The 25,496-nt window shown below is 37.9% G+C and overlaps 1 protein-coding gene across 9 annotated transcripts in view; it reads left to right on the forward strand.

Moving 5' to 3' along the window:
- Positions 1 to 2,510: 2,510 nt before the first annotated feature.
- The window catches only part of setdb2 (SET domain bifurcated histone lysine methyltransferase 2), a 92,823-nt gene continuing 69,837 nt past the window's right edge, over positions 2,511 to 25,496 (forward strand). For 2 of the 9 annotated variants that reach the window (XM_060833382.1, XM_060833389.1), the window contains exons 1-7: positions 3,502 to 3,778; positions 10,481 to 10,562; positions 10,748 to 10,819; positions 12,753 to 12,820; positions 15,621 to 15,753; positions 23,751 to 23,856; positions 24,120 to 24,253. In XM_060833382.1, the coding sequence (XP_060689365.1) occupies positions 15,680 to 15,753; positions 23,751 to 23,856; positions 24,120 to 24,253 (314 nt within the window). In that variant the 5' untranslated portion in view covers positions 3,502 to 3,778; positions 10,481 to 10,562; positions 10,748 to 10,819; positions 12,753 to 12,820; positions 15,621 to 15,679. Of the gene's footprint in view, positions 2,535 to 3,501; positions 3,909 to 10,480; positions 10,563 to 10,747; positions 10,820 to 12,752; positions 12,821 to 15,620; positions 15,754 to 23,746; positions 23,857 to 24,119; positions 24,254 to 25,496 lie in introns of those variants that run through there. The other 7 variants (XM_060833383.1, XM_060833384.1, XM_060833385.1 and 4 more) reach the window with 7 other exon arrangements.

A 25,496-nucleotide genomic window follows, 5' to 3' on the forward strand; every position in this document is an offset into this window, starting at 1 on the left:
TTCTCGAGAGATGCTAGCAGCAGCTTTGGAATATTATATTTAATTCATGGAAACTCTAAGATAACACCAGAAGGTTGACAATCCTAGTTTGGAATTTTAGTTTAGAAGGTTGGCAATACATTTTGTCCAAACGACTCAATGTTATTGCATGTTCATTATTCTCATTACTTGCTGAGTAAACAAGTTTTTTTTCATGAATGCCTTATGGATTTTTATATAGAGATGCTCCAAATTATTAAGGGCTTTAATAGGGAAAAGAAGATAATGTTTCACTGGTCGAAGTTTAAGTGACTACAAGGCATTGATTCATTTCAGGGAAGAGGGAAGATGAAGATAACATTTTCAGTGCAGTGAGTTGTTATGATCTGAAATGCATAGACTGAAAGAAAGATGCTAACAGATTCATTATAGTAATTTTCAAAAGGAAAGCAGACATAAATTTCAAAAAGGAAACCTTGTAAGGGATATAAAAGCTCTTTGCTCACTCAATATGGTTTTCAGTTCGTACTGAAATGTTATCAAATGCTATCAAACTGACTGATCCCCTAAGTGCTGAATATGTGATTCTTGATATTGTTGAGTCATACCAAGTATTTATAGAGATTGCTGAGGTAAGGAAAACACAATTTCTTTTAGATCACAACATCCTATTTGCTACATCATGCCACAAGGTGTACAGAGAGATCATAATTATGTGACATATTACATCAATTCCTGTGGCATGTAGAATTACCCCATTAGACCAAATTGGTGATGTGAAATGCTGACTATTAGTATTTTTATAATTTGTTCATAGGAAGTGATCATTGGAAGCAAACCTATAAGTTATTGGCCATTCCTAATTATCCTTTGGAAAATGGTGGGTGGTGAACCATATTCCTGAACCATCAAATTCCATGTGGTACACTTCCGTAGTGCTGATGGAAGTGATTGTGACCCAGCAGCTGTGAAGGAATGGTAATATAGTTCCAAGTCAAGATGATGGATGGTTTGGAGGGAAACTTGCATGTGTTGGTGTTCCCATGTGTCTGTTGCCCTTACTCTTTGGATGACAGAGTGCACCGGTATGGAAGGTGCTGCAGTGAATTCTATAGAAGGTATTAACTGCTGTCATGGTGTGCTGTTGGTGGAGGGTATATTTAAAGTGGAGGATGGTTGCTGATCAAAAAGATTGCTTTATCCTGGATCGTATTGAGTTTCTTGACTGTTAATGGAGTTCCAGTCATCAAAGCAAATGGTGTGAATTCCATTAAACTGATGACTTGTGGACAGGCTGTGGGGAGTCAGATGGTGAGTTACTCACCACACAATTCCCAGTATCTGACTTGATTTGTAGCCACAGTATTTATATGGCTATCAGAATCAGAACAAACCTCATTGGGACAATAAATGGACTTCAAAATGCTTAGCTGGTTAATGTTCACCTGGCACTTTGTGCTTTTAAATGCTAAGCCATGTTATCATGTTGCCACCATCAATACCTGAAACCTCTTTGTCTTACCCGTGATTGCAATATCATCAGCTGTAAAAATATGACCAAATTTATTCTCAATATTCCTATCCACGTACTGTTGGAATGTGTCTTGGCTAACTGATAAGCAAGTGGCAATCATCAGAGACAATACTGCCCATATGATGTTCTAAATGTTATAAGATCTTGGAAATATTTTGCTAAATGAATGGACTAATGGCCATGTTTTGCATCTATCTTGGAAAAGAATCTTGCTCTGGAAAATTTAGGTTTTCATTCTTCCAGGATCAGTATTTTGTAAGAATACCTTTTTAGTTGAATGTCTGAGGCATCTTGGATCTAGGCATACTATTATAGTGCCATCTTGCTTTAAAACATTAGTAATGGAGTGAAACCAATCTGTGTGCTAGTTAACCTTTGTTTTATAGCATTTCACTCCATCACATTTAGTTCTTGTCCCCTGATGTGCACGCTGCACTTCCTTGGAGGAACGTTATCTGGAGTTGCATCAACTTTAAGATGAGGTGATGGCATAATGCGAATTTTGTAAATACTCATCTATTTTACTAATTTATCTTTGGGAAGGATGTCCTTGTCTGATCTAGAGTCATGTGACTTCAGATCTATAGCAATGTGGTTAGTTCTTATCAGCCCTCTACAATGGGCTAGCAAGCCACTCAGTTCAAGATCAACAAATATCAGCAGCAATATCCAAATCCCGCAGGAGAATAAATTAAATACATATTTAAGATCCAATAATGCATCACCATTAATACTTCCAGTCTTTTCAGTCTGTCTGGGTAAAGCCACTTGAGATCATTGAGTAATTTTATTGCATCATGCGAGGTCTGTTCCCTCAGGATGGATGTGGTTTGAATTACATCACTTGTGACTATAGTAAGACCTGTGCCGCTGCTGCACCATTGCTATTCTACCAGCTAGAAGATTTCAGAAAGCCAGGATGAGCTTTTTTTGGCACAGTGTGATTCTGCTAATGCATGGAATTGGTTATATGCTGTGAGGTGGTCTCTTGTGGGTTGAAACATGGAGTGCCACTTGCAAGGTACATGTCCTTCAAGATGACTTATATTTAGTGGTTCCCATTGTTGTAGCTTTGGGTGTGTACCATCCTGTCCCTTCAGGGCAGTTAGTCATGTTTATAAAAGCTTCTGATTGCCTTATACTATTGACAGGTTATATGAGTTTAACAATATGGAATGCTTGATCATCTTCTGATCTCTGGACTCTGTTCCACATTAATGTTTTTGCATTGACACACCTTCTTAACATTTTCCTTGCTGCTAGTGTTCTGGTATTGTATGTCTTATTGGTCACTTATGTTTTGTTCTGTGTTCGAGCGTAGCCTTTGGAACTACATTTCCAGCACATAACTGCCTCCGATTCCATTGCTGCCATCATGGTGTGAGCTTGCCTCTCACAGGCTGTTAGGGGAACAAAGAAAGATGTGGAGAGAACAAGACGTAAACGCCACCTCAAATCTGTCATCTCAATTGGAAGCGATGCAACAAATGTTGCCTGCTAAAAAAAATTTAAAGAAGCATATTTTATACAACATAAGAATGCAATCAATTCTAATGAATTAGCCAAACCGTTCAGGATTGGCAATCGTATTTTAAATTATTTCTTCTCCTGTTCAGGAGAGTATTGAAACTCCCCGATAGCTGAGAGGCAGAATGATGACAGTTGGACACACTGTATCTGAGGTGGGAATCACCGAGGCTGCTGGCTGGTTAAACTGTACCGATTTCCTATCTTCTTAATCTCAGTGGCCTTTTGGCTACTTTATCACTTTTATTTTGGTTTGTGCTTGCTGAGCTTGGTGCGAATAAATGGGTTTTTGTTTCAGTCTTTGATCACAGTCTCCCCGGGTTTGACCCACTGCGCGCCTTGAACAGCACCACATGCGCGCTCCTCCCCGGCCAGCCCGGAACCTTTGAACGGCCGGACTGTTTTCACTGGGGCGACGGATAGCCGTGGGGGACGGGATTTAGTGCTGCACAGTGACGGATGACGGTTAGGATTTTAGCCGGTTGGCAATGAGGCGGGAACTTGAGCAGCGCCTTCATTGATAACGGGCAGGAAGGCAGCGGAGGACTCGAGCGCCGACACTTCCGTTTCGGTCTCCCCTCCCCTCGCGCTGATGGGAGAGTGTTCCGGTTCCGGTTGCTGTCGGCCGTTAACCGTTGGATGACGCTGCTGGCTGTGACATTTCGGCGGGGGAAGGCTGCACTGTCAGCTGGGTGTGTGTGCGCTGTCGGGGGACTGCCGCAAAGATCATGCTGGAAGGTTGTTGATCCGAAACATTGGCGTGGAATTTGGGAGCGTTTTGAGCGTGACCTGTATCCGCATCACTTTCAAGTGTGACCGCGACTTCATGGACCAGTCCAAATGCGGATATACGTGCAAATAATTCCTGGTATAACCTGTCAGACAGACCCTGCCAGCTCTCTGCTCCAACTAACCACACCTTCTCTGGCTTCCCCCCCCCCCCCCGCCCCAGTTCAGCCTCTCCCTATAGCCCAAATCCTCCAACCTTGGCAGTATATTAGTAAATCTTTTCTGAATCCTTTCAGGTTTAACAACATCTTTCCTGTAACAGGGAGACAGGGGTCCTGTCAATTTTGATGGGAGAGTAAATGGACATTCCTGGGTCCAGTTTCTTTACATAGGTGAGATAAAATCTCACGACTGAACAATGAGAAAAACTGATTCTCGTGGGATAAAAGGAGCAGTGGCAGATGGACCCAGCCTTGGCTTAGAGGTAGAACACACATGAGCTGCACAGCGGTAGATGGGAGTGAATCATTTCCCTGTTACCTGCGGTGTACTGGATACGTTTCAAATTAAAGCAAATATTGCTGATGGTGGAAATCTGACTCTTAAAAACAAAGGTGCACCTCATTGATCAAAACTTGTCTTTGCAACAGTGATGTTAGATTGGAAATGTATACAGAGAATGCTGAAGAAACTCAGCAGGTCTGGTAGCATCTGAGAGAAAGAAATGCAGAGCTAACGTTTAGAGTCTGGTATGAATCATCTTTAGACAACTAATGTGAAGCCACACCGGAGTTGAAAGTTCATGTTTCTGACTCCATGGAGTTAGTTGTGTGGAAGTGTATAGAGAAGGGATCATGGGCAGGGAATTCAAATTGGCAGCATATGACCATTGGTGTCAAAGGATCAATGTTGGGGTCTCAATTATTCACTTGCGTATTAATGATTTCAATGTGATAAAAAGTCACATCATCAAATTTGCTGGAGAGACACAGCTGATTTTGTAAGATACTAATGGACCAGTCAGATGGGAAGGGTAATGGCTAATGGAGTTCAGTTTGGAGAAATGGAAGGGATTGCTTTTGGATAAGGCTAACAAGGCAAGGGAATAATGAGCGTTCAGAACGGAGAACTGCAGAGTAATTTGGATTGCATGTTCATGTGACTGGACAGAGGCAAGTAGGGTGGTCAAGAACGTTTGTGGGATACTTTTTTTTAGCAGAGGCGGAGAATAAAAGAACTGGGACAATGCTGGAACAACATAGAATGCAGTTAGGCCACAGCTAGAATACCGTGTGGAATATTGGTCACTGCACAGTAAGAAAGATATGAGTGCACTATGGAGGCAATTTACAAGGATGTTGTCTGGCCTGGAGAGTTTTGACTACAAGGACAATTAATAGGCAAGGATTGTTTTCTTTAAGTAATTTGAGACTTTTCAACTATGTTTCACATCATTCAAGGATGCATAACCAAAGTCACATATTTGCAGTATGTGTCCAAAGGTTTAGATGCAATTTGAGGGGCAACCTTTGTATCAATAGAGTGGTGAGGGTCTGGAACTGGATGCCTGAAAGTGATAGCAAAAGAAATACTCTGAACACTTAATGTGTACGTGGATATACATCTGAAGTGCTCTAACCTGCAAGATTGTGGATCAAGATATTGGCTGCAGGATGAGGCAGGATGGTTATTTTGACTTTGTATATGTTTAGGTTAACTGTGGCTTTCTCCAGTCCATATCTTGTTTTGCGTTTCACAGATTTTTGAAATAAACAGTGATTTTTTTTTTCAATCAACTATGCTTTCTGACGATAATTTCTTGCATTCTCTTTTTTTTGTTATTCATGCTAAAAATTGAATCTGAAAACATTCTCTGAAAATATGGAAATCAGGAGGTATCCATTCCTACAAGTGAGAAAACCTGAATAATGTTCAGGCATAGGCAGACATTTGTCACAAAAATAACCACTTCAATAACCACAATGTGTGAACTTAGCCACGTCCCCTCACTGTTTAATGTTATTACCATTATTAAATTCTCCACTGTATGTCTAGTCCTGTTTTAGTTTTTGATCAGTTGTTAAAATTATGGCTTCTGGAGTGAGTAACTTAGTTCTTGACTGCCCAGATGTTCGCCATCGTTTCAAGTGATAGGTCAGGTATGTGATGTAATACTCACTTCACCTGGATGGGCATAGCTGCAACAACATTAAGAACTAAGGTGGAGATTAAACAGAGTGATCAAGGCCTCTATTTTGGTTCACATCCACCAGTCTATCTAACTTCTTTCTTTTCCACTAGTGTGGCAGTCCTGTGTACTGCCTGTAGAGTAATTGCGATAACTCATCAACGTTTCTTTGTCAGCAGCTCCCAAACCTGTGATCTCTTTCACCTAAAAAAAACAAGGGGAGCAGCTAGATGAGAGTACCATGTACAGCAATTTGCCTTCCTATTCCCATTTAATCTTGGATGTATATAGCATGGTTTGTCATACTTCATTAGACTGCTTGTTACTATATTCTCAAGGACAGTTAGGAATGTCCAATGAATCCTAGCTTTGCCAACACTGTCTGTTTTGTACCAAAAACAGATTGGCAATGGAAGCTCACTTTTATAATCCTTATTTATTTTCTGTACTCAGTCAAAGCTATTTGTTGGAGGATATGAGGCTAGTTTGTTCCACCTCAATGCCTCCCCACTCAGTCCATCATAATCTGCTGACTGTTTCTTTCCTGTATTTATATCCTTTCAGTACTTGCAGTTGTCCTGAATAACCACTGAACTTTAGAGTAGGAATTTTTCCTTGTAATTTTGTCCAAATTATTATGAAGATTAAACACTATAACCTGTTTGTGACAAAGTAAGAAATTTAAATCATTCCTACAAAACCAAAAACTGGGGAAAATAATTTTTTTGGAAAGTATTCTTGTTGCAAATCTTGTTGCTTGCAATACACTTTACAGAGGGAAAAAAAAGTTTAGTCCTTTATTAGAGAGTAATTTTTTTCTGAATAATTGTACCTAGGCAGTTGTTTTAGACTATTTTTGCAAATCTGCAGGTTAATACTATTGTCAGCTCTTATGTTTAATCTAACTCTCTCTCCTGATGTCCTAATTGCTTTTTAATGAGGAACTAAATTCTTAGATTCAGCGAGCAATTTTGAATGAAGTAGCATTTTAAAATTTTATTGGTATAGGTATATGCTAAGCATTTATCAGGGAGAATAGAATCCATTATGTGGCAGAGCTTATATTGCTTTGATGTCTCAAACTAATTTTACTGATGGTTCTAAGTTCCAAATCCTGGTGACGAATGATGGAGAGAGTTTGTGTTCAGAGCTTGTTTCTAATTATGTAAAAAATTATCATGAATTTAAAATGGAGAAAGCTAGTTTAATCTTGTTACTTTTTAAAAGTCGCAAGTGAATGGAAGAAAAACTCACCTAAAGAAATAAAAACAGTAGCTAGCCATTCATCGTATCAAACTAACCACCTAATTTATGTATTTCTAAAATCCTGCATTGACATCTGGCCTGAAAACTGTCTGAGTCACTTGCACTGATTCTAAATTAAACAAAGCAAAATTAAGCAAAACTTTCAAAGATGCCAAATAAAGTAAATAATAAACAGACTCATTTCAAAAGTCGTCTAGCAAGTACTATCAGTACTTAGCTTTGCAATTGATTAAATGTGGAGTTGATAACTTTTCTGCAGCATTCTTCAAATATAGGAAGATATTTCCAAATACTTGCAAAGGATACAAGCCATGAACAATGATCAGTAAGCATAAACATGAAAGTTTAAGGTTGGAGATTACAGGATTAGTGGAGCTATATTTTTGAAAGCAAGAATAGAGATTTGAAGCTGGAGTCAAATCAGCATGAAGTTCTCAATGAGTGGCAAAACACAGTGGAAAGAATAACCAGATGTTAGAGGACTCACTCCACCTTCTGCTGAATGAGTTTTCTCATATGCCCGCAATTTCTTCCATCAATCACCTTAAATGTCTGTTTTCTGTGAAGTGAAGCATGTATTTCCGATCCACTCTATCAAAGCCCTCATTAACATTTTAAAAATGCTGCTCTGTCTTCTCTCTTCACCAGTTCTGTCCTTGCTATAATGTGGTGATCAGAACTGTACACAAATTGCTGGTTATGGTCCAACTCGTGTCTTATTTAGTTCCAGAATTACATATTTGCTTTTGGATTCACACTTTTGCCAAGGAAGGAAATCATCCCTTGTTACTTTTTTAACCACCTTGTCTTTGGTCCTGCCATCTTCAAGCACCAAAAGACATGCAAAGCATTAAGAGCAAGAAGGATATGCTGGAGCAGCATAAAAAGTTGGTTAGGCTACAGTATTGTGTGCAGTTTTGGAATCTGCAGTATATAATAGGTCTGATTGCATGTGAGAGGGTATATAGGAGATTTATCAGGATGTTGTCTGGGCTGCAGAATTTTGGATAGACTGGGGCTGTTTTCCTTGGAGCAGAGGAGATTGAGCGGGGACATGATCAAGAGGGGCATAGGTCAGGAGACAGGAAAGAACTTGACCAGGCAGCATAGATTTAAAGTAAGATGCAGGAGGCTTGGAGAAGGTATAAGAAATTTTTGTCACCTGAAAGATGGTGTGAATCTGGATCTCAATATTTGTAAGGATAGTAAAGGCATAGATCCTCAGCATTTAAGCATTTGATGTTTAATAGACGTTGGTTGTAGTAGCAGCCATGTGATGGTGCTTAACTCTTTGAACTCAGATTTTATTATCTGAACTTTGAATAAGTTGATAATTGGACGATAACCAGGGAACAATAAAACCATCATTCTGTAGCTTTAGCAGCCACAGTTCATTTGACTTAAATGAGGTTCAAAAGTCAGTTCAAACATTGGTTTGTCTACCTGCTATTTGTTTCCCAACATTCTCTTGGCACTGACCTCCTTGCAAGGCCCTTGTTAACATTCAAACAACTGCTATTTATTTGAACAAAATGCTTGTCTGGAGTTGAGACATTAATAGAGTACCTTGAACAACTTTAACCTGTAATTAACTGTCAGGCCTGGCTCAGAAACAAACATCAGCCCCATTTGTTCTCCTTATTAAAAAAAAAAGCTGCTGCCTACAATCCAAAGACCATCTTCAGCTCTTTGTACATGGCTCCAAACCAAAAATGATCAAAATAAAAATAATGAAGGTCTCAACGTAATAGATTAGACAATCTGGGTTTGTTTCCACTGGAGTTTAGAAAAGTGAAGGGCAACTTGTTTGAAGTATATAAGATCCTGAATGGTCTTGATAGGGATACATCTGCAAAGGATGTTACCTGTTGTGTGTTAATCCAGACTGGGGTATTCTGATTTTTAAGATTACGGGTTGCCCTTGACAAAGATGAGAATGATGTTTTTCCAAGAGGATTGTACAGCTTTAGGAACACTGCCTCAAAAATGGCATACTTTTGTTCCTATTTTGTTTGTTTATATGACGTACCTTGGAAAGACAGTGTTGTTGAACTGATTTGTTAATCTACAAAATTTACAAGTGCGTTGGACTAATGCAATTGTAAAATGTTTCCGTTTCTTCTTACAAAATATTATTTCTCTGGATGAGTTTAGTTAATTGTATTTTAAATCAATATTTGATGGTCATAGTCCCTCAAACTTGTAATAATCATCTAATTTCTGGGTTTATATTGATAATTTAAATCTATAACAGTTACTTGTGCAGAATTAAATGTTTAAATGAAAGCTAACTCCACCTGTGGAGGTCATTGATGCCAGACTACTGACAATATTTGCACATGAGAGGTACTTCCATGTGTACTTGACAGGTCAAGAGTTTGGAGGATGAAAGTAATGAAAATAACAATGGTCTTCACTCATCTGCGAAACTGCAGTCAGCAAGCCAAAGTCCTGACTTTATTAGAAATTTATATTATTCATGTAGGTCTCTGAATCAGTGTTTGATGTTGAAACTGAGTTAATTACTGTTAAATTCTTTTATTTAGAACATTCCAAATATGCCACATTGCTATAGAGATAGTTGCAAAGAACTGCCCTTTGATGTTATTTACAGGCAGAGGCAAGTAGTTCACCTTGGAGATCCACAAGGTTGAAACTGAAATCACTTAAGTTGATAAGCATAAGCCCTGAGTTCAGAAGGTAGAGGAAAATAATTTCTCAAAACTGGAACAGATGTGTACCAGTAGTGTAGAGTTATTAGAAATCAAGGGTACTTATTATTTTCTGATGAAATCACTGTGCAGAAATTGCAAATGAAATTCAGTCTTGCACTCAAAAATCCCAGACCTTGCAGAGGAGCTGTGGATATGTTTAGAGTGAATCCCAATAAAGTGGTTAACTTTGAAAACCTGATAATAAGCTGAAGACTTTATGATGGAAAACATGTAGAAAATTTGAGGTTCATGAGAATTTGACAGTCTTTTTCCAGCATATATGTGATTGTAATTTATTGCAGTTTTCCAAGTAAGTGATGACCTAAGGTCATGCTTATTTAGCAGATGTAGATTTCTCTGATCATTGTCTTGTCAAATAATCTATGGAATCTTGTAGCTGCTTCTTTTTGGTAATTAATGGGGATTTTGAATTTCCCTTTAAACATTAATGGCCTCCATAGGGATTGTAACAAAATAATTACTTATTGAACATGTGAGTCATATGGATTGTTAAGCTAAAGTTTACAATTTATTTTCAACCAGTTTTCATCTATATCTAAGGAATTCACAAGTTCTAAGAATGAAGACTTCTGTGGTAGTTCAGTGATTGCAAACTACTAAAATGGTAAATTTATTTTTCATTATGCAAATGTTCAAAAATCTAGAATCTTTTGTTTTATTTTGTGCGTGGTGTAGTAGTACTTTGGTTTCTGACAGGAACATAATAGAAATAACACTAAGAAAAGTACAGGAACTTCTTATGTGAAATAGAAGCATTAATGCTTACAGTCTGTTTCTAAATATTTTTAGAACTTCCAGAAAAGTTGGAGATTCAACGTAGGTGTTCAAAACAACGAAAGGTCTTGCAAGATTAAATAGGATGTAAGTTTGCTTACTGAGCCGGAAGGTTCATTTTCAGACATTTTGTCACCATACTAGGTAACATCATCAGTGAGACTCTGGTGAAATGTTGATGTTATGTTGCACTTTCTGTTTGTGTGTCTTGGTTTCTTTAGGTTGGTGATATGATTTCCGGTTCTTTTTCTCAGAGGATGGTAAATGGGGTCCAAACTGATGTGTTTATTGATGGAGTTTCAGTTAGAATACCATGCTTCTAGGAATTCTCCTCAAACGTATCTCTGTTTAGCTTGTCCTCGGATGGATGTGTTGTCCCAGTCAAAGTGGTGTACTTCTTCATCTGTTTGTAAGGATACGAATGATAGTGGGTCATATATTTTTGTGGCTAGTTGATATTCATGTATCCTGGTGGCTAGTTTTCTGCTTTTTTTTATCCGATGTAGTGTTTGTTACAGTTCTTGCATGGTATTTTGTAAATGACATTTGGTTGGCTGGTTGTTTGCATAAGGTCTTTTAGGATCATTAGCCGCTTTTCAAATGTGTTAATAAGTTTGTGGGCTACCATTGATGCCAAGAAGTCTCAGTAGTCCGGCAATCACTTCAGAGATGTCTTTGATGTAAGATAATGTGGCTAGAGTTTCTGGGCGCGTTTTGTCTGCTTGTTTGTAAATAGACACAAGTATTCCCACTGGCAGGACAACATGACCATAGGACACAGATCTGAGTTAAAAGGCAAAAGTTTCAAGGGGAAAATTTCTTATTACAGTGGATTTTTTATTATCTGGAAGGATAACCTGAAAGGGTGATGGTAGCAGGTTCAATTATACACCCTTCTGCAAATTAGGATCAGGGCATACTCCAAAAGAGGATCCTGCTGAAGATATGAGCATTTCTCCAGCTTTACCAGTTTGCATGCAGGTTAAAGTCATCCATGATTCATGAGCTACCTTTGTTACATCTCCTCATTGTCTCATGATTTATTCTCTGTTCCACCATTTAGTTACTATTAGAGGGCTTCCTACCAATGACTTCTTCCCCTTAGCGACTTTTGAGAAGATTTGTAACTCAGGTTGAGGTTCTGGATTTTCAGCAAGCAAACCTACATCCAGGACTTCTTCCCCTGTTTGTTTCTTACCTCCACCAATATGCATCCTATATCTTGCAATCCAAGATTATTTCGTGTTATTGTACTTCTTCCATCCCATATCAACAATGCTACCTCACCACATTTTCCTTCTTGCTATTCCTTTTAAAAAGTCATTTGAAATACCCTTGAATATTGTTCTCAGCTTTGATGTCCTTGTAGCCATGTCTCTATAATGCCTCTAAGATCTTACCCAGCATTCTTATGAGTTGTTCTTTTACCCATGACTAAAGTACTTTTTCACTGGACGTCATCTAAATACTGCCAAACAACAGCTGGAGTCACACTCTGAATCTAGAAGGTATGACGTTTCTCTATCGTCATTTGAAACCTCAACAAGATCATGCTTCACCTTTCATAAGTTCTCAACAGATAAGGGTAGAGTTTGGAGTTTATAGTATTAGACTGTTTCGTGAATGCAACTAGAAATCTCCACCCTCCATGTCAGTGTCAAAATACTTGTAATATGTTTGAGGAAATATGTCACTGAAATTTAATTTAGCAGAAATGTTTGAACTATTCTTAATGAGTAAACACATAATTTGGTATGACTGCAAGAAATAGCAGTAGTTGATGCAGCTCATTTAAACTGCTTTGCCATTCAATATGACCATATCTAATCTTATGCTTCAATTTCTCTCCCTTTTCCCAAAAGACCAAAAATCTGTCTCCCTTAGTCTTCAACGATCCAACATCCATAAGACCCTGAGACAGAGAATTACAAAAATTCATAAACTTTTAAGTGGGGTAATTTCTTCTTGTCTCTGTCTGAATTGATTGGCCTCTCATCCTGAGACTATCTCTTTGTTTTAGATTCTCCAAGTCGTGGAAACAGTCTCTCAGCAACCACCTTGTCAAGAATCATCAGACCTTTTTAGCAGGTCGGTAGAGCAATCCTCTTTCCTCTGTTCCTTTCTCTTCCTCCCTCCATCCCACACCATTGTCCTGAGTAATATTTATTTGGCTCTTAATAAAGAGAACCCATTCTCTCCCTTTCACACATTAAATTACACCAACTTTACATTTTTTTTTCCTTTTTGCCGCCAATAACACTTCCTTTGCCTTTTGCACTTGGCCGTTACACCTTTTTTCTCTTCTGCTTCTGTCAAAAATAGATTTAAAAATTCCAACACGTTTCATTTCTAAAGAGTAGTCATATTGGACTCAGGAAGTTATCGGTTTCTCCTTCCACAGGTGCTGCCAGATATGGTTTTTTTTAAGCATTCTATATTTATTTCAGATTCCCAGTATGTGCAGTATTTTGCTTTTACTCTTCAGAATCTTGTACGTTTCAATGAAATTATTTCTCATTCTTCTAAGGTCCAGAGAAAATGAATTCAAATTGCTTAGCTGCAAAGTGTAGGACAGTCCACTCGTCACACTTGAAAGAACATTATTCCTCAAATGTAGAAAACTAAACTGCACCTGGCACTCCAGGTGTAGTCTCACCAAAACCTTTATTATTGAACCAGATCTTTTTGCTTCTGAACTTTAGACCAAAATATAATTTGCCTTCCGAATTCTTGCTGTACCTACATGCTAATTTTCTGCACGCCATAACACCTTAAAACATAGGATTGGATGTAAGACCATTCGGCCCATCGAGTCCATTCTGCCAGTTAATCATGGCTGATGGGCATGTCAACTCCACTTACCTGCACTCTCCCCATAGCTCTTAATTCCTTGCAAGGTCAAGAATTTATCGATCTCTGCCTTGAAGACATTTAACGTCGCGGCCTCTGCTGTGCTCTGTGGCAATGAATTCCACAGGCCCACCACTCTCTGGCTGAAGAAATGTCTCCTCATTTCCGTTCTAAATTGACCCCCTCTAATTCTAAGGCTGTGCCCACAGGTCTTGGTCTTTCCGACGAACAGAAACAAATTCCCAGTGTGTACAACCCTTTCTAAGCCATGCGTTATCTTGTGAGTTTGTTGTGGATCTCCCCTCAACCTTCTAAACGCTAATGAATACAATCTCAGGATCCTCAGCCATTCATCATATGTTACACCTACCATTCTAGAGATCATCCATGTGAATCTCCACTGGACATGCTCCAGTGCCAGTATGTCCTTCCTGAGGTGTAGGGCCCAAAATTGGACATAGAATTCTAAATGGGGCCAAACTAGAGCTTTATAAAATCTCAGTAGCACATCGTTGCTTTTAGATTCCAATCCTCCAAATTACATTTGCTTTCTTAATCACAGACTCAACCTGCATGTTTACCGTTAGAGAATCCTGAACTAGCACTCCCAGATCCCTTTGTACTTTGGCTGTCTGAATTTTCTCACCGTTTAGAAAATAGTCCATGCCTGTGTGTTATTTTTCAGAAATGCAAGACTTCGCATTTGCTCACGTTGAATTTCATCAGCCACTTCCTGGACCACTCTCCTAAACTGTCTAAATCAGTCTGCAGCCTTCCCACCTCCTCAGAATTATCTGCCTGTCCGCCTAACTTCGTATCATAGGCAAACTTCGCCAGGATGCTCCTAGTCCCTTCATCCAGATCATTAATATATAACATGAACAATTGCAGTTCCAATACTGAACCCTACAGGACACCAATTGTCACTAGCTGCCATTTCCGAAAAAGAAACCTGTATCCCAACTCTCTGCCTCCTGTCAGACAGCCAAGCCTCAATCCATGCCAGTAGCTCATCTCAAACACTCATTATACAAACACACCCAAGTGTTTTTGAACATCAACACTTCAGATTTTCACACATTTTTGAAAGAAGTTCTGTTTTTCTGTCCTTACAATCAAAATGAATAACTGCACATGACCCTATCATGTAATCCATGGCATCTTGCCCACCTATTTAACCTGTCTGTTTATTTTGTAGCCTCTGAGTTCCCCCTGTCACCTCCCCACATTTTGTCTTTTCAGCTGGCTTTGCATCATGAGAACACTAAAATACATGATTCTCTGTCCCTTCAATTAAATCATGAATATATATGTAGTAAATCCACACTGACTCTCTTGGTATTCCACTATTCACTGTCTGCCAATTTGAAACATCCATTTTCAGAGCACCATGAGTCCCTATCCTGCATATTAAACATTTCTGTTTTACTCTGTTGAATGCCTTTTGAAAGAAAAATGTTTATGGAATGTGTACATCACTGGCTAGGGCAGCATTTATTGCCCATTCCTTTTTGTCCAGATGGTCACCCAAATTACTGTGGGTCTGTAGTCGTATATAGACTAGACCAGATGGATCAGATTGGATTTATTTCACTTAACAGTGACTACATATTCCAACTGTTTAGTCCAGATTTTATTGAATTCAAATCTCATCACCTGCCCAGAACATTTGCTTGGGGTTCTGGGTTGCCAGTCCTGTGACATTACCATTTATGCCACCACCTCCCATGTATGCCACATCTACTAATTTCCCTTCATCAACCTCACTGCTTACATCCCAGAAAACCCAAATTTCTCCAAGAGGATTTCCCTTTTGTAAGGAGATGTTGACTTGTTCTGAGGCATTCATTAGCTTTAAATTTTAAAAAAAGTTTGACCTCATGTACTCCTTTTTATATTTAAATGGCATTTAAGACTGGCTGATCACATTTAATTTTCAATTTAATTGTTAGCCATGTTGATAAGTGGCCATTTTAATATTGAAGCTGAAAACGAACAATTTTTGTGCACTTTTCTGTCTTTCTTTCTTTATATTTAGAAATACAATCATTATGTCACATTTGAGTTTCTGGTAAAAGTGCTGTAAGATGCTACCAGATGCTGTATTCCTACTCCTGCATAAAGGCTGATAATGGTATAATCAGTGAAAATGAAATCCATGAAGTTTTCAGGTAAAGTGCTCTTGCACATTTATTGTTCTAAACTGAACACAGCTGTTAGTGACTCAACTTGAATGTAACTGTCTCCTTTAAATAAATGAAAAAAAATGTTAGAAATACTGAGTAAGTCCGGCAGCATTTGTGGAGAGAGAAAGAGTTAATGTTTCGGAATTCTGTTGAAGGGTCACAGACTCAAAATATGAGCTGTATTTTTCCACAAATACTGCTTGACATAACGAATATATTCACCATTTTCTGTTTTTATTCTAGATTTATAGCATCTGCAGTATCTGATTTCTATGTTTTTATGTCTTTGTATGTGCAAGATTGTAGGAAATCTAAGTTCCCAAATGTTACTGATGAAATTTGAGTTTATTAAATAGTTGCTATTATTGTAAAAGACACAGAGTCATAAAGTCAAATAGCATGGAAACAGACCCTTCGGTCCAACTAGTCCACTTGACCATGTTCCCAAAACAAACTAGTTTCACCTGCCTGCATTTGGACCAAATCCATCTAAACCTTCCCTATTCATGTACTTATCCAAATGTCTTTTAAAAGTTGTAACTGTGTCTGCATCCACTGTTTCCTTTGGCAGTTCATTCCACACACTAACTACTGTCTGTGTGAAAAAGTTACCCCTTATGCCCTTTATAAATCTTTCTCCTGTCACCTTAAAAATATGTCCTCTATAGTTTTGAACTCTCCACCTTAGGGAAAAGACTTTTGCTATTCACCTTATTTATGCCACTCATGATTTTATAAACCTACATTACCCTTCAATCTCCTCCAGTCCGATTTTAAAAAACGTCCCAAACAATCCAGCCTATTTTTAATAACTTGGACTTTGCATTCTTAGCAACATCCTGGTAAATCTTTTACAATAACATTCTTCCTGTAACAGGGTGACCAGAACTTCACACAATACTCCAATCTCCTGTACAACCTCAACATCATGTCCCAACAGATTTATGTTCGGCATTCAACTTAAATATTGACCATACTTTCAAATTGATTTAATCTGAAGCAGTTTGATTGCACATTATTATGTGATGAAAATATGGAAATGGTTAATTCAGAGTACACTTACATAAAGTAGAAGATTCGGGATCATTTAAACTGAGGTGCACTATAACATTACTACATGATGTATATTGCACCTAAAGCAGCCATAGCTAATTCAAAAAGTACAGACTTTGTGGGGTGGTCACATCACTGGCACTTCAGTTGATTCAAACCAAAGTAGGTTCATGTGAGGTCTAATCTCAAGGGATAATGGCAGACAGATGCATCACTGTAAATGACATAAACTCATCCACCTTAGTGTTTTTACTGAAAACCAGCAGACTTTTGATCAGATATCCTACTTGATAGGCCTTTCCGTGATACATTGCAGAATATTTGAAAATCATATGCTCTGAACTCAAATTATTTGTTAGGGTTTGGGTTGGATATCATTGTGCTCAGCACTGCTAACTGTTTTTACCAATCTCGAGAGAAGATCTTCAAGCTTACAGCCAAACTAGCAGGAAACTTGACATCAGGATACAAGAACATCAGCTGGCCACCAAAAGACACGACCCACTATCACTAGTTTGTTTACATACAGACAAAGAAGGACACCACTTTGACTGGGACAACTCATACATCCTAGGAAGGCGAAACAAAGAGATGCATGAGAATTCTTCGAGGCATGGCATTCTAACCAGAACTCCATCAATTTAGATCCTATCTACCTTCCCTTGAAAAAAAGAACCGGAAATGACATCACCCACCTTAAAAAAAACAAGACACATAAATAGAGAGGCGGGACATATCACCACCAGTGCTTCACCAGAGACACTCACTGATGATGTTACCTAGTATGGTTACAAAACGTCTGAAAACTTTCAAGCTCAGCGAGCTCACTTACATACTTTACATCCAATGTTTTAACATTGCTTGTCTGGTAGCAAATCTTCATTTCATTAGAAGTCTTTCTGGTTTTGTTGGATTTGCTTGTTCTGTAATGAATCGGCAATTTCCCTGTGGTTCCCTCCTTAGAGATTAAAGGTATGGCAAGACAGAATCTCAATAAAGTAGATAAGATGTTTCACCCCGGAGGGATTGTAAAGTCTTGTTTATCAATTAACTTACTGACTGCATTCCTTGCAAAATTAATTTTTCAGTTGAGATTGAATGCTATTTCAATGGCTTTGTTACTCTCCTTAAAATATAACCAAACCTGTTAGATCTGTCCTAGATAACAGGCCAGTACTGCAAAGCTGGCTCTGCATTCGACTTTCTGCTATCATTATTTGTCACAGCTAATGTGAAAAAGCAGTGTGACTCTTGGAAAAGAGCAGAATCTACAATGTTATTGCTATAAAAAGAGAAAGCACTTCAAAGTTTTGCACTGACTATCCCATGCCTCATAAACTCCATCCACACATTGCAGTTATGTCCCCATTATTTCTGTTAAGATTCTGAAGATTACAAGTGTCATAGTGCAAAACCAACCCTCTACATGTATTCTCTTACCTCCTTAACTAGCTACCCATTGAAGATCTACCCCCAACCCTTTTTAATCAAATGTAAACCATATTAGATGGGAATAAATACATCTTGTTCATGTGATAAGTCATATCCTAGACAAGCATGGATGAAGGATCAGTGACATGTTTGTTAGCATGAGGGAAAAATTCAGAACGTGGTATGGAAGTGTGGTATCCCTTATCCAAGCCTTTGACCTTCTGTCCCTCTTCCAGCCAAAAGGCTATATTATCAATGAATGACCATAGTTACAGGGGACCCAGTAAGTCCCTGCCCACAGACTTTGCACATAACAGATGTTAGGAAGTGATTCTTGAAATCCACAATGATGAATTGTATAACTCTCATTATAGGTATCTGCAAGGACCCATGTGTCAAGTATACATGGAAACTTTATTTATTTTCTCAGGCCTTAGGCACCAAATTGAATAGCAATGCAAAAATTGGTAGGCTTAGTATCAGATTCTCATTGCCACGTTCCTGAGAGGCTTTTGATGCTTGTATATAAAAGTTCGAATTGCCAATATATGTTGTAAGTTTCAGTTGTATTTTGAACTCAAATTTCAATATCAATTATTTCATTTGAATATTTAACCATTAAGACAGCTTGATGCAGTAATTCAGGAAATTTAAGTTATAAATAATATCTTATAGGGCAGTGACTTTACAGATATGTTACAACACTTACTTTCTGGTTTACCTCAGGGCACAGGTTAGTACTTTGTATCTGGTCTTCCTCATGCATCATAAGGATCTTTTGCTTCTATTTGGACAGCATGGTAACTTAACTTTCAAATGTTGGTCACTGAAAAAAAACTTGGTGATTTAAAAAAAAATTCATGTATGAGGATGTTGCTGGCTAAAGTGTTTATAGCCCCTTCCTAATTGTCCAGAGGGCAGTTAAGAGTCAACCATATTGCTGTGAGTGTAGAGTCACATGTCGGCCAGACCAGGTAAGGATGGCCATTTCCTTCCCTCAAGGACATTAATGAGCCAATGTTCTAGCAATTGACAATGGACTTACGGTGATTCTTAGGCTTTTAATTCCAAGCCACAGTATGGAGCATGATCAATTTCATTATTACATTCTGATTGGCCTAAGTTGGTCAAGGCTCATTGCTAATTGGTTGAAGTAACCAAGAACTGTCATCACAGGAAAAGGCCCTTCTGGCAACCAAGGCTGTGCTGACCCATGACGCCTTTCTGAATTGAACATTTTTTGCCTGTACACGGTTTGTAACCCTCTCTTTCCTACCTATTGAGGAATCTTGTACAATACAGAGATTGAACCTCTACGTGAATATAAATACCCAGAAAAGCTTGCCTCGCTTTGTAATCTGTTAAAATGTGAGTGACAGGGAACTCCAAACTTCCATGATTTAAAAAAAAATATTTTCCTAACTCTAATAGTGAACACCAAACAAAAACTATTCATAAATCCAAACCCCCCGCCTTTTCTTAACTACTTAATATCTGACCCAAACTCTCTTAAAAAAAAATGCTGTTCCAATAATACATTTGTTAAAAATTACTTGAACTTAATCTCAAAACAACACAGTCTCTATCTTCTCTGCTGTCTTCAATCTTCCGGCTGCTGATCTTTCTGGGTTATTGTCTTTCTTTTTTACTGTGAGTATGTTTTACATGAAAAGGTACCTTTGATAGAGACTGTTTTCTAATTTCTTTGGGAGCAAGATGTTAGATGGGCAGTTAGCTCTCCAGCAGTTGCTCGGCTGATCGATGGCAATTGCTCTCTGACAAATTTTCAAAATACCTCCGTGTTTCTTGCCCCCCTTGGTACACTAAATTCATGTAGTTTGTTTGGTTTCCAGGTGTCAAAACAATAAATTCAAACTTTAGTATCCTGGGCATAATTTAAACAGGTTAAATTTGAATTGTTGTCAAAAGAGCAATCACAGCACCAGGGACCCCGGTTCAATTCCAGCCTCGGGCGACTGACTGTGTGGAGTTTGCACGTTCTCCCTTTGTCTGTGTGGGTTTCCTCCCACAGTCCAAAGATGTGCAGGTTAGGTGAATTGGCCAAGTTAAATTACCCATGGTGTTAGGTGTAGTAGTCAGGGGTAAATGTAGGGAAATGAGCCTCGGTGGGTTACTCTTCAGAGGGTTGGTGTCTTGTTGGGCTGAAGAGCCTGTTTCCACACTGTAGGGAATCTAGTCTTAAAAAAAAATGCTCAGGTATCCATTTAACAGCTATTTCCTATATTTATCCATTTTGGAACAGCTCGTCTCCCAGGCTTTCCATTCGGGCAGCTGAGCCTTCATTTTAAGTTTACTTCAAAATTCAGAAAACACTTTCCATTTTAAAACAAACGTACAGGCTTTCAACTTTGTAACAGCCTCAAACATTACTTCTACCAATTCCTCTAGCAATATATTCTAGTTGCTTAGCACCCTCTGTGTTTAAAAAAAAAACTTGCCTCTCAATTCTCCTTTAAACTTTCCCCCTTTTACCTTATGTCCCCTAGTAACTGACATTTCTACCCTGGAATAAAGACTCCAACTATCCATTCTATTCATTCTCTCATAATTTTGTTAACCTTTACCAGGTTGTCCCTCAGCTTCCATAAGACATTGGAGCAGAATTAGGCCAGTTGGCCCATGAGTCTGTTTCACTATTTGATCAAGCTGATATTTTTTTTAACTCCATTCTCCTGCCATCTGCTGTAACCCTTGATTCTCTTACCAACCAAGAACATATCTATCTCTCTTAAATACATTCAGTGACTTGGCCTCCACAATCCTTTGTGGCAGTGAATTCCACAAATTAACCACCCTCTGGCTGAAGAAATTCTTACTCATCTCTGTTTTAAGAGGTCTGAGATTTTCACTCTGAGGCTGTGACTTCAGGTCATTGTCTTTTCTGTTGCTGGAAATATCTTCTCCATGTTCACTCTATCCAGGCCTCTCAGTATTCTGTAAATTTTAATGAGATCCTCCCCTAATCCTTCTAAACTGCATTGAGTACAGACCCAAATTCCTCAACTATTCCTCATTGACAAGCCTTCATCCCTGGGATCATTCTTTTAAACCTCCTCCCGACTCCCTCCAGTGCCAGCATATCCTTCCTAAGACATTCAAGTGAGAACACACTGAGTTTGTCCAATTCAAAGATATAATATAAATAAAGTAATTAAACTTCAAAGCAATTGAGCCAATGCAGAAGATCACAAAGTACAATTGTGAGATAATCTGGAATTTATGTAGTCTACAACCATGGTGAGTAAATTAAGTAAGCAGGCAAACGTTTAGCATATTGAGTATAATGTGGATAAATGTGAACTTAGTCATTTTGGCACAACAATAGAAAAACAACATACAATGTAAATGAAGAGAGATCTTAGAGCTGTAATGGAGAGGGATCTGGATATCCTGGCATATAGGTAACATAAGGTTAGTATGTAGGTACAACTAGTAATTAAGAAGATAAATGAGATATTGCCATTTATTGTGAGGGGACTGGAGTTGATATGGTGGGTTCCTTCAAATCATTTGTGGATGCTCTCGATTTGCTCTTTTATTTACAATTTCCGTTTTAGATATCCAACATTCACAGCTTTATTTAATCCTCGTTGTCTATTTTGCTTTTTCTGTCTTGATTTGAGATTTGAAGTTTGAGAGGTTTTGGAACAGCTATTGGTGGTACCTTTTTTTTTAACTTGATATGTAGTCTACTCTTGAACCTTTACTTGACATATTCACATAAAATGTATCAGAATTGTACAGTAGATTATACTGAAATCATTTTGTCATTTTGTTCCTCTAACAACCAACAATTAACATTATCTGCTTACACTTTCACCTTTAGGTCAAGTAGAGGCAGTTAGGACTAGTTTAGTTTGGGATTATAATCAGCATGGACTGGTTGGACCGAAGGGTCTGTTTCCCTATAGAATGACTCTGACAATGACAATACCTTTCTGTTAAATAGCTTTGATATTCTGTATCATTGGGACAGAAAATTCTGAGTTTCAATTTTTGGCGGAGAGTTGGGAGGAATTGTCAAATGTAAAACTAGCTGCCAAATACATTTTAGTGGGATATATAAACTCGAACAATGTTTATTGAAAAAGATTATTTCTCCACATCGTTTCTGAACATGAAACTGTTGTGGTTTATATTATTTTTCTAATTTGCATTGTTATTTAGTTAGATAAAGCATTGTTTAAATGATCAAATAACTTACAGACTGCAATTTAAATGGCAATTGTAATTGAGATAAATTCCACCGTTCTTTGTGAAACTGTGAATCATCAAATATCATTTAAATTGTCGTCTTTATTTAGGAATTCCAATTCTTTACCTTGAAAAATCTAGCTTTGGAAAGCATGAAAGCAACTTTGATGTACACTGCCTGAAACTTGGCTTATGTCCAGGTCATTCAATCTTTTCTCCTAATATCAAGATCCCCAGGACTTCTGAGGTTGTTCCCAAGATTCTAATTCCCTGCACAGCACCAGTTTTTATCAAACAGCTAGCTTCACATGACGTGCCATTACATTTCTATAATTGCAGTTTATTGGCTGCATCAAGCAAATAATGATTATGGGTTTCCTTTACATAACTCTCAACCTTGCCTAGCTATCAGCGGCTTCTAGGGTTTCTTTCTAACCTGAACTGTTTTCCACAGCACTCTTAAACATCTTCTGAGGACTTAGCCTGAGTCCTAACTGCCTGAAGTCTGCTGAAACTGCTTCAGACTCTTGCACGGATGCATTAAAACTAGAGAACATTCCACACATCTCCATGATGGTGTAGCCTGCTCTGAGTTATCACCAAGATGAATTAGGTTAATTGCATTCATTTCCAACTTTTTGATTTGATGAAGTAAGTGTGTTTTATTCAGAGTTCACCGAATGCTTTTAATTGTGTTATCTTAACTCCTTGAGCGACAGTTTTTCTGGAGTGTCATTATTGCAAATCCCTAGTTCAGCAAGTCCACTTACTGTTTCTAATTCTACCTTCTTAGCTGTTAACATTTTAAATAACATGAACCAACTTTTAGTTGGTTTAGACCTCAAGGTGATTCAATTGCCATTATCCCATTTTCAGCTGTTGAATCGTAAGTTCAATAACATATAAAACATGTACTCACGTAAATGAACGATGAACCAAATATTTGCAAACAAAATCCCAGTGGAGTCTACATCAAATTTAACAGAACCTCACTAACATTTAGCATGTTGGGTAGATTTAGATGAACCTTACTAACTTATTTCAGCCTTGATTTATGAAATGAATAAAAAAACTAAACATTCTCAATATTAAATGCCTAGATAAAATTTCTAGTTTTTGCAAAATACATGGGGTAGATTCAGTAGCTTCAGGATTTTATCTAGAACTGGACGCTTGGATACAAACTGTAGATCAATAAGAGAAATAAACAAGAGTAAGGAAGTTATGTTATGAAATTTCATGCCTAGTCATTTTCTTAAAGCACGGAATGTTTATTCAGACAGTTCTGCTGCAAGTGTTGAAGATATTCAAAATGCGACACAGACTAAAGAAAATAAACCGGAACCACAAAATGAACAACATACCTATAGCCTAAAGACATGCACTCCGGTAAGAGTTAAGTCAGATAGTTAAGTCTTCATCTGCCGAAGATAACAACAATTTTACCTGTCTGTTGGAAATTAATATTGATCACTAATATTACATTTTTCAGCCTTGTAAATTAATATTTTATCTCAGTTTATTTTTAAGTGTTCTTGTAATTTAGCTTTTATATCTGACTAATTTCTGTTACTTTTCTCTAAAATGTTCAAAATCCTTTTCAAGTAAAAATTGATACTTTGTTTACATGTTGAAATGTTTCCTTTTCACAGGGACGCTCTATTTGTAATCGGACAGAAGCTGACACAAACTGTGAATTTAAGGGCTTCATGACACCTTATCCACCAAATTGCACAGGTTCTGACAGCGTAAAGCTTGTTAAAAATATTGACAAAGGAGTTGACAGGTGTGAAAGTTCATGATCTATCAATATAATATTTAAATCAAGCCAGAGTATTAGGCAAATAATCCGAACTGGCAGCAGTTGTGTGATGACATGAGAGCCATACTGTTTGATTTAGTGTGGTCTTTGTTTTGTTAAACTTCGTTGAATCTGCCCTAATATAAAAGCATAAAATTTCAGCAGGTCTGATATCATTCATGGAGGGAGAAACAGATTATATTTCTAGGTCAGCAACCATTCATCAGAACTGAAAATTCTCAGAGATATAACATTTTAAGCAGGGATAGGATGGAGGACACAGTGCTGATGATGCAAGATGAAAGGTAATGCTAATTTAAAAAGCAACAAACAATGTGTCTAGAAGATGTAAAAATGGGAAAGTAAAGTCACCATCAACAGTTGGAGAAAGTGAGGGCTGCAGATGCTGGAGATCAGAGTTGAAAAGTGTGGTGCTGGAAAAGCATAGCGAGTCAGACAGCATCCAAAGAGCAGAAGAGTTGACGTTTTGGGCATAAGCCCTTCATTAGGAATCAACAATTACCAACCAAAACCAAAAAAAAAGTGCAGAAAGAAAATATACGAAGACAGAAGTTTTGATTTGAAGTTGTTGAACTCTGTGTTGAGTCCATGACCTGAGGGCATGAAAGATGCTGCAGGAGTACTCTGCTTTTTAATGCAAGTTATTTAAATTTCCTTATTTGATCGGGGGGGAATGAGGGAAAATCAGTCTTTTAGAAACCCTGTGGCTAATCCACACTCAGTAGAAAAATGTTTTGTGTTTTAAAGTAATACATTTCACTTTAGAATTCTAAACTGTAAGCTTTCAGTTACTTTGAGATGTTAATTTATGCATGTATGTGTAGTATACAACTTAAATATTGCTGAAGAAAGAAACATGTTGTTAAAGTTTTCCATCTTAGACTCATCAAGCCAGACATATGGTCAAATTTGATTGGGAACAACAATTACAATGTCTGAGAAAAGGTGCTGTTGGTTAGTAAATTAACTGTTCAATTGAAGGATTGGCATGGAGAATTATTGTTTGCCACACTTTTGTTGAATTCAAAGCAAATCTCAGTGACTGGACATGTTCCATTTCCCTGTTGAAAGTAGATCCGTTTGTCTGAATATGTGTGGTTTCTAGCAAATACAAGCAAGCCACACTCAAAGCTACAGTGCACTCTGAGGGGAGAGAGTGAACAGTCACCTGAGAAGCCAGCCCATTTATTCCTTCTCTGTTTTTTCC

Source organism: Hemiscyllium ocellatum, chromosome 12, assembly GCF_020745735.1.
Source record: "Hemiscyllium ocellatum isolate sHemOce1 chromosome 12, sHemOce1.pat.X.cur, whole genome shotgun sequence".
In the NCBI taxonomy this organism is placed as follows: Eukaryota; Metazoa; Chordata; class Chondrichthyes; order Orectolobiformes; family Hemiscylliidae; genus Hemiscyllium; species Hemiscyllium ocellatum.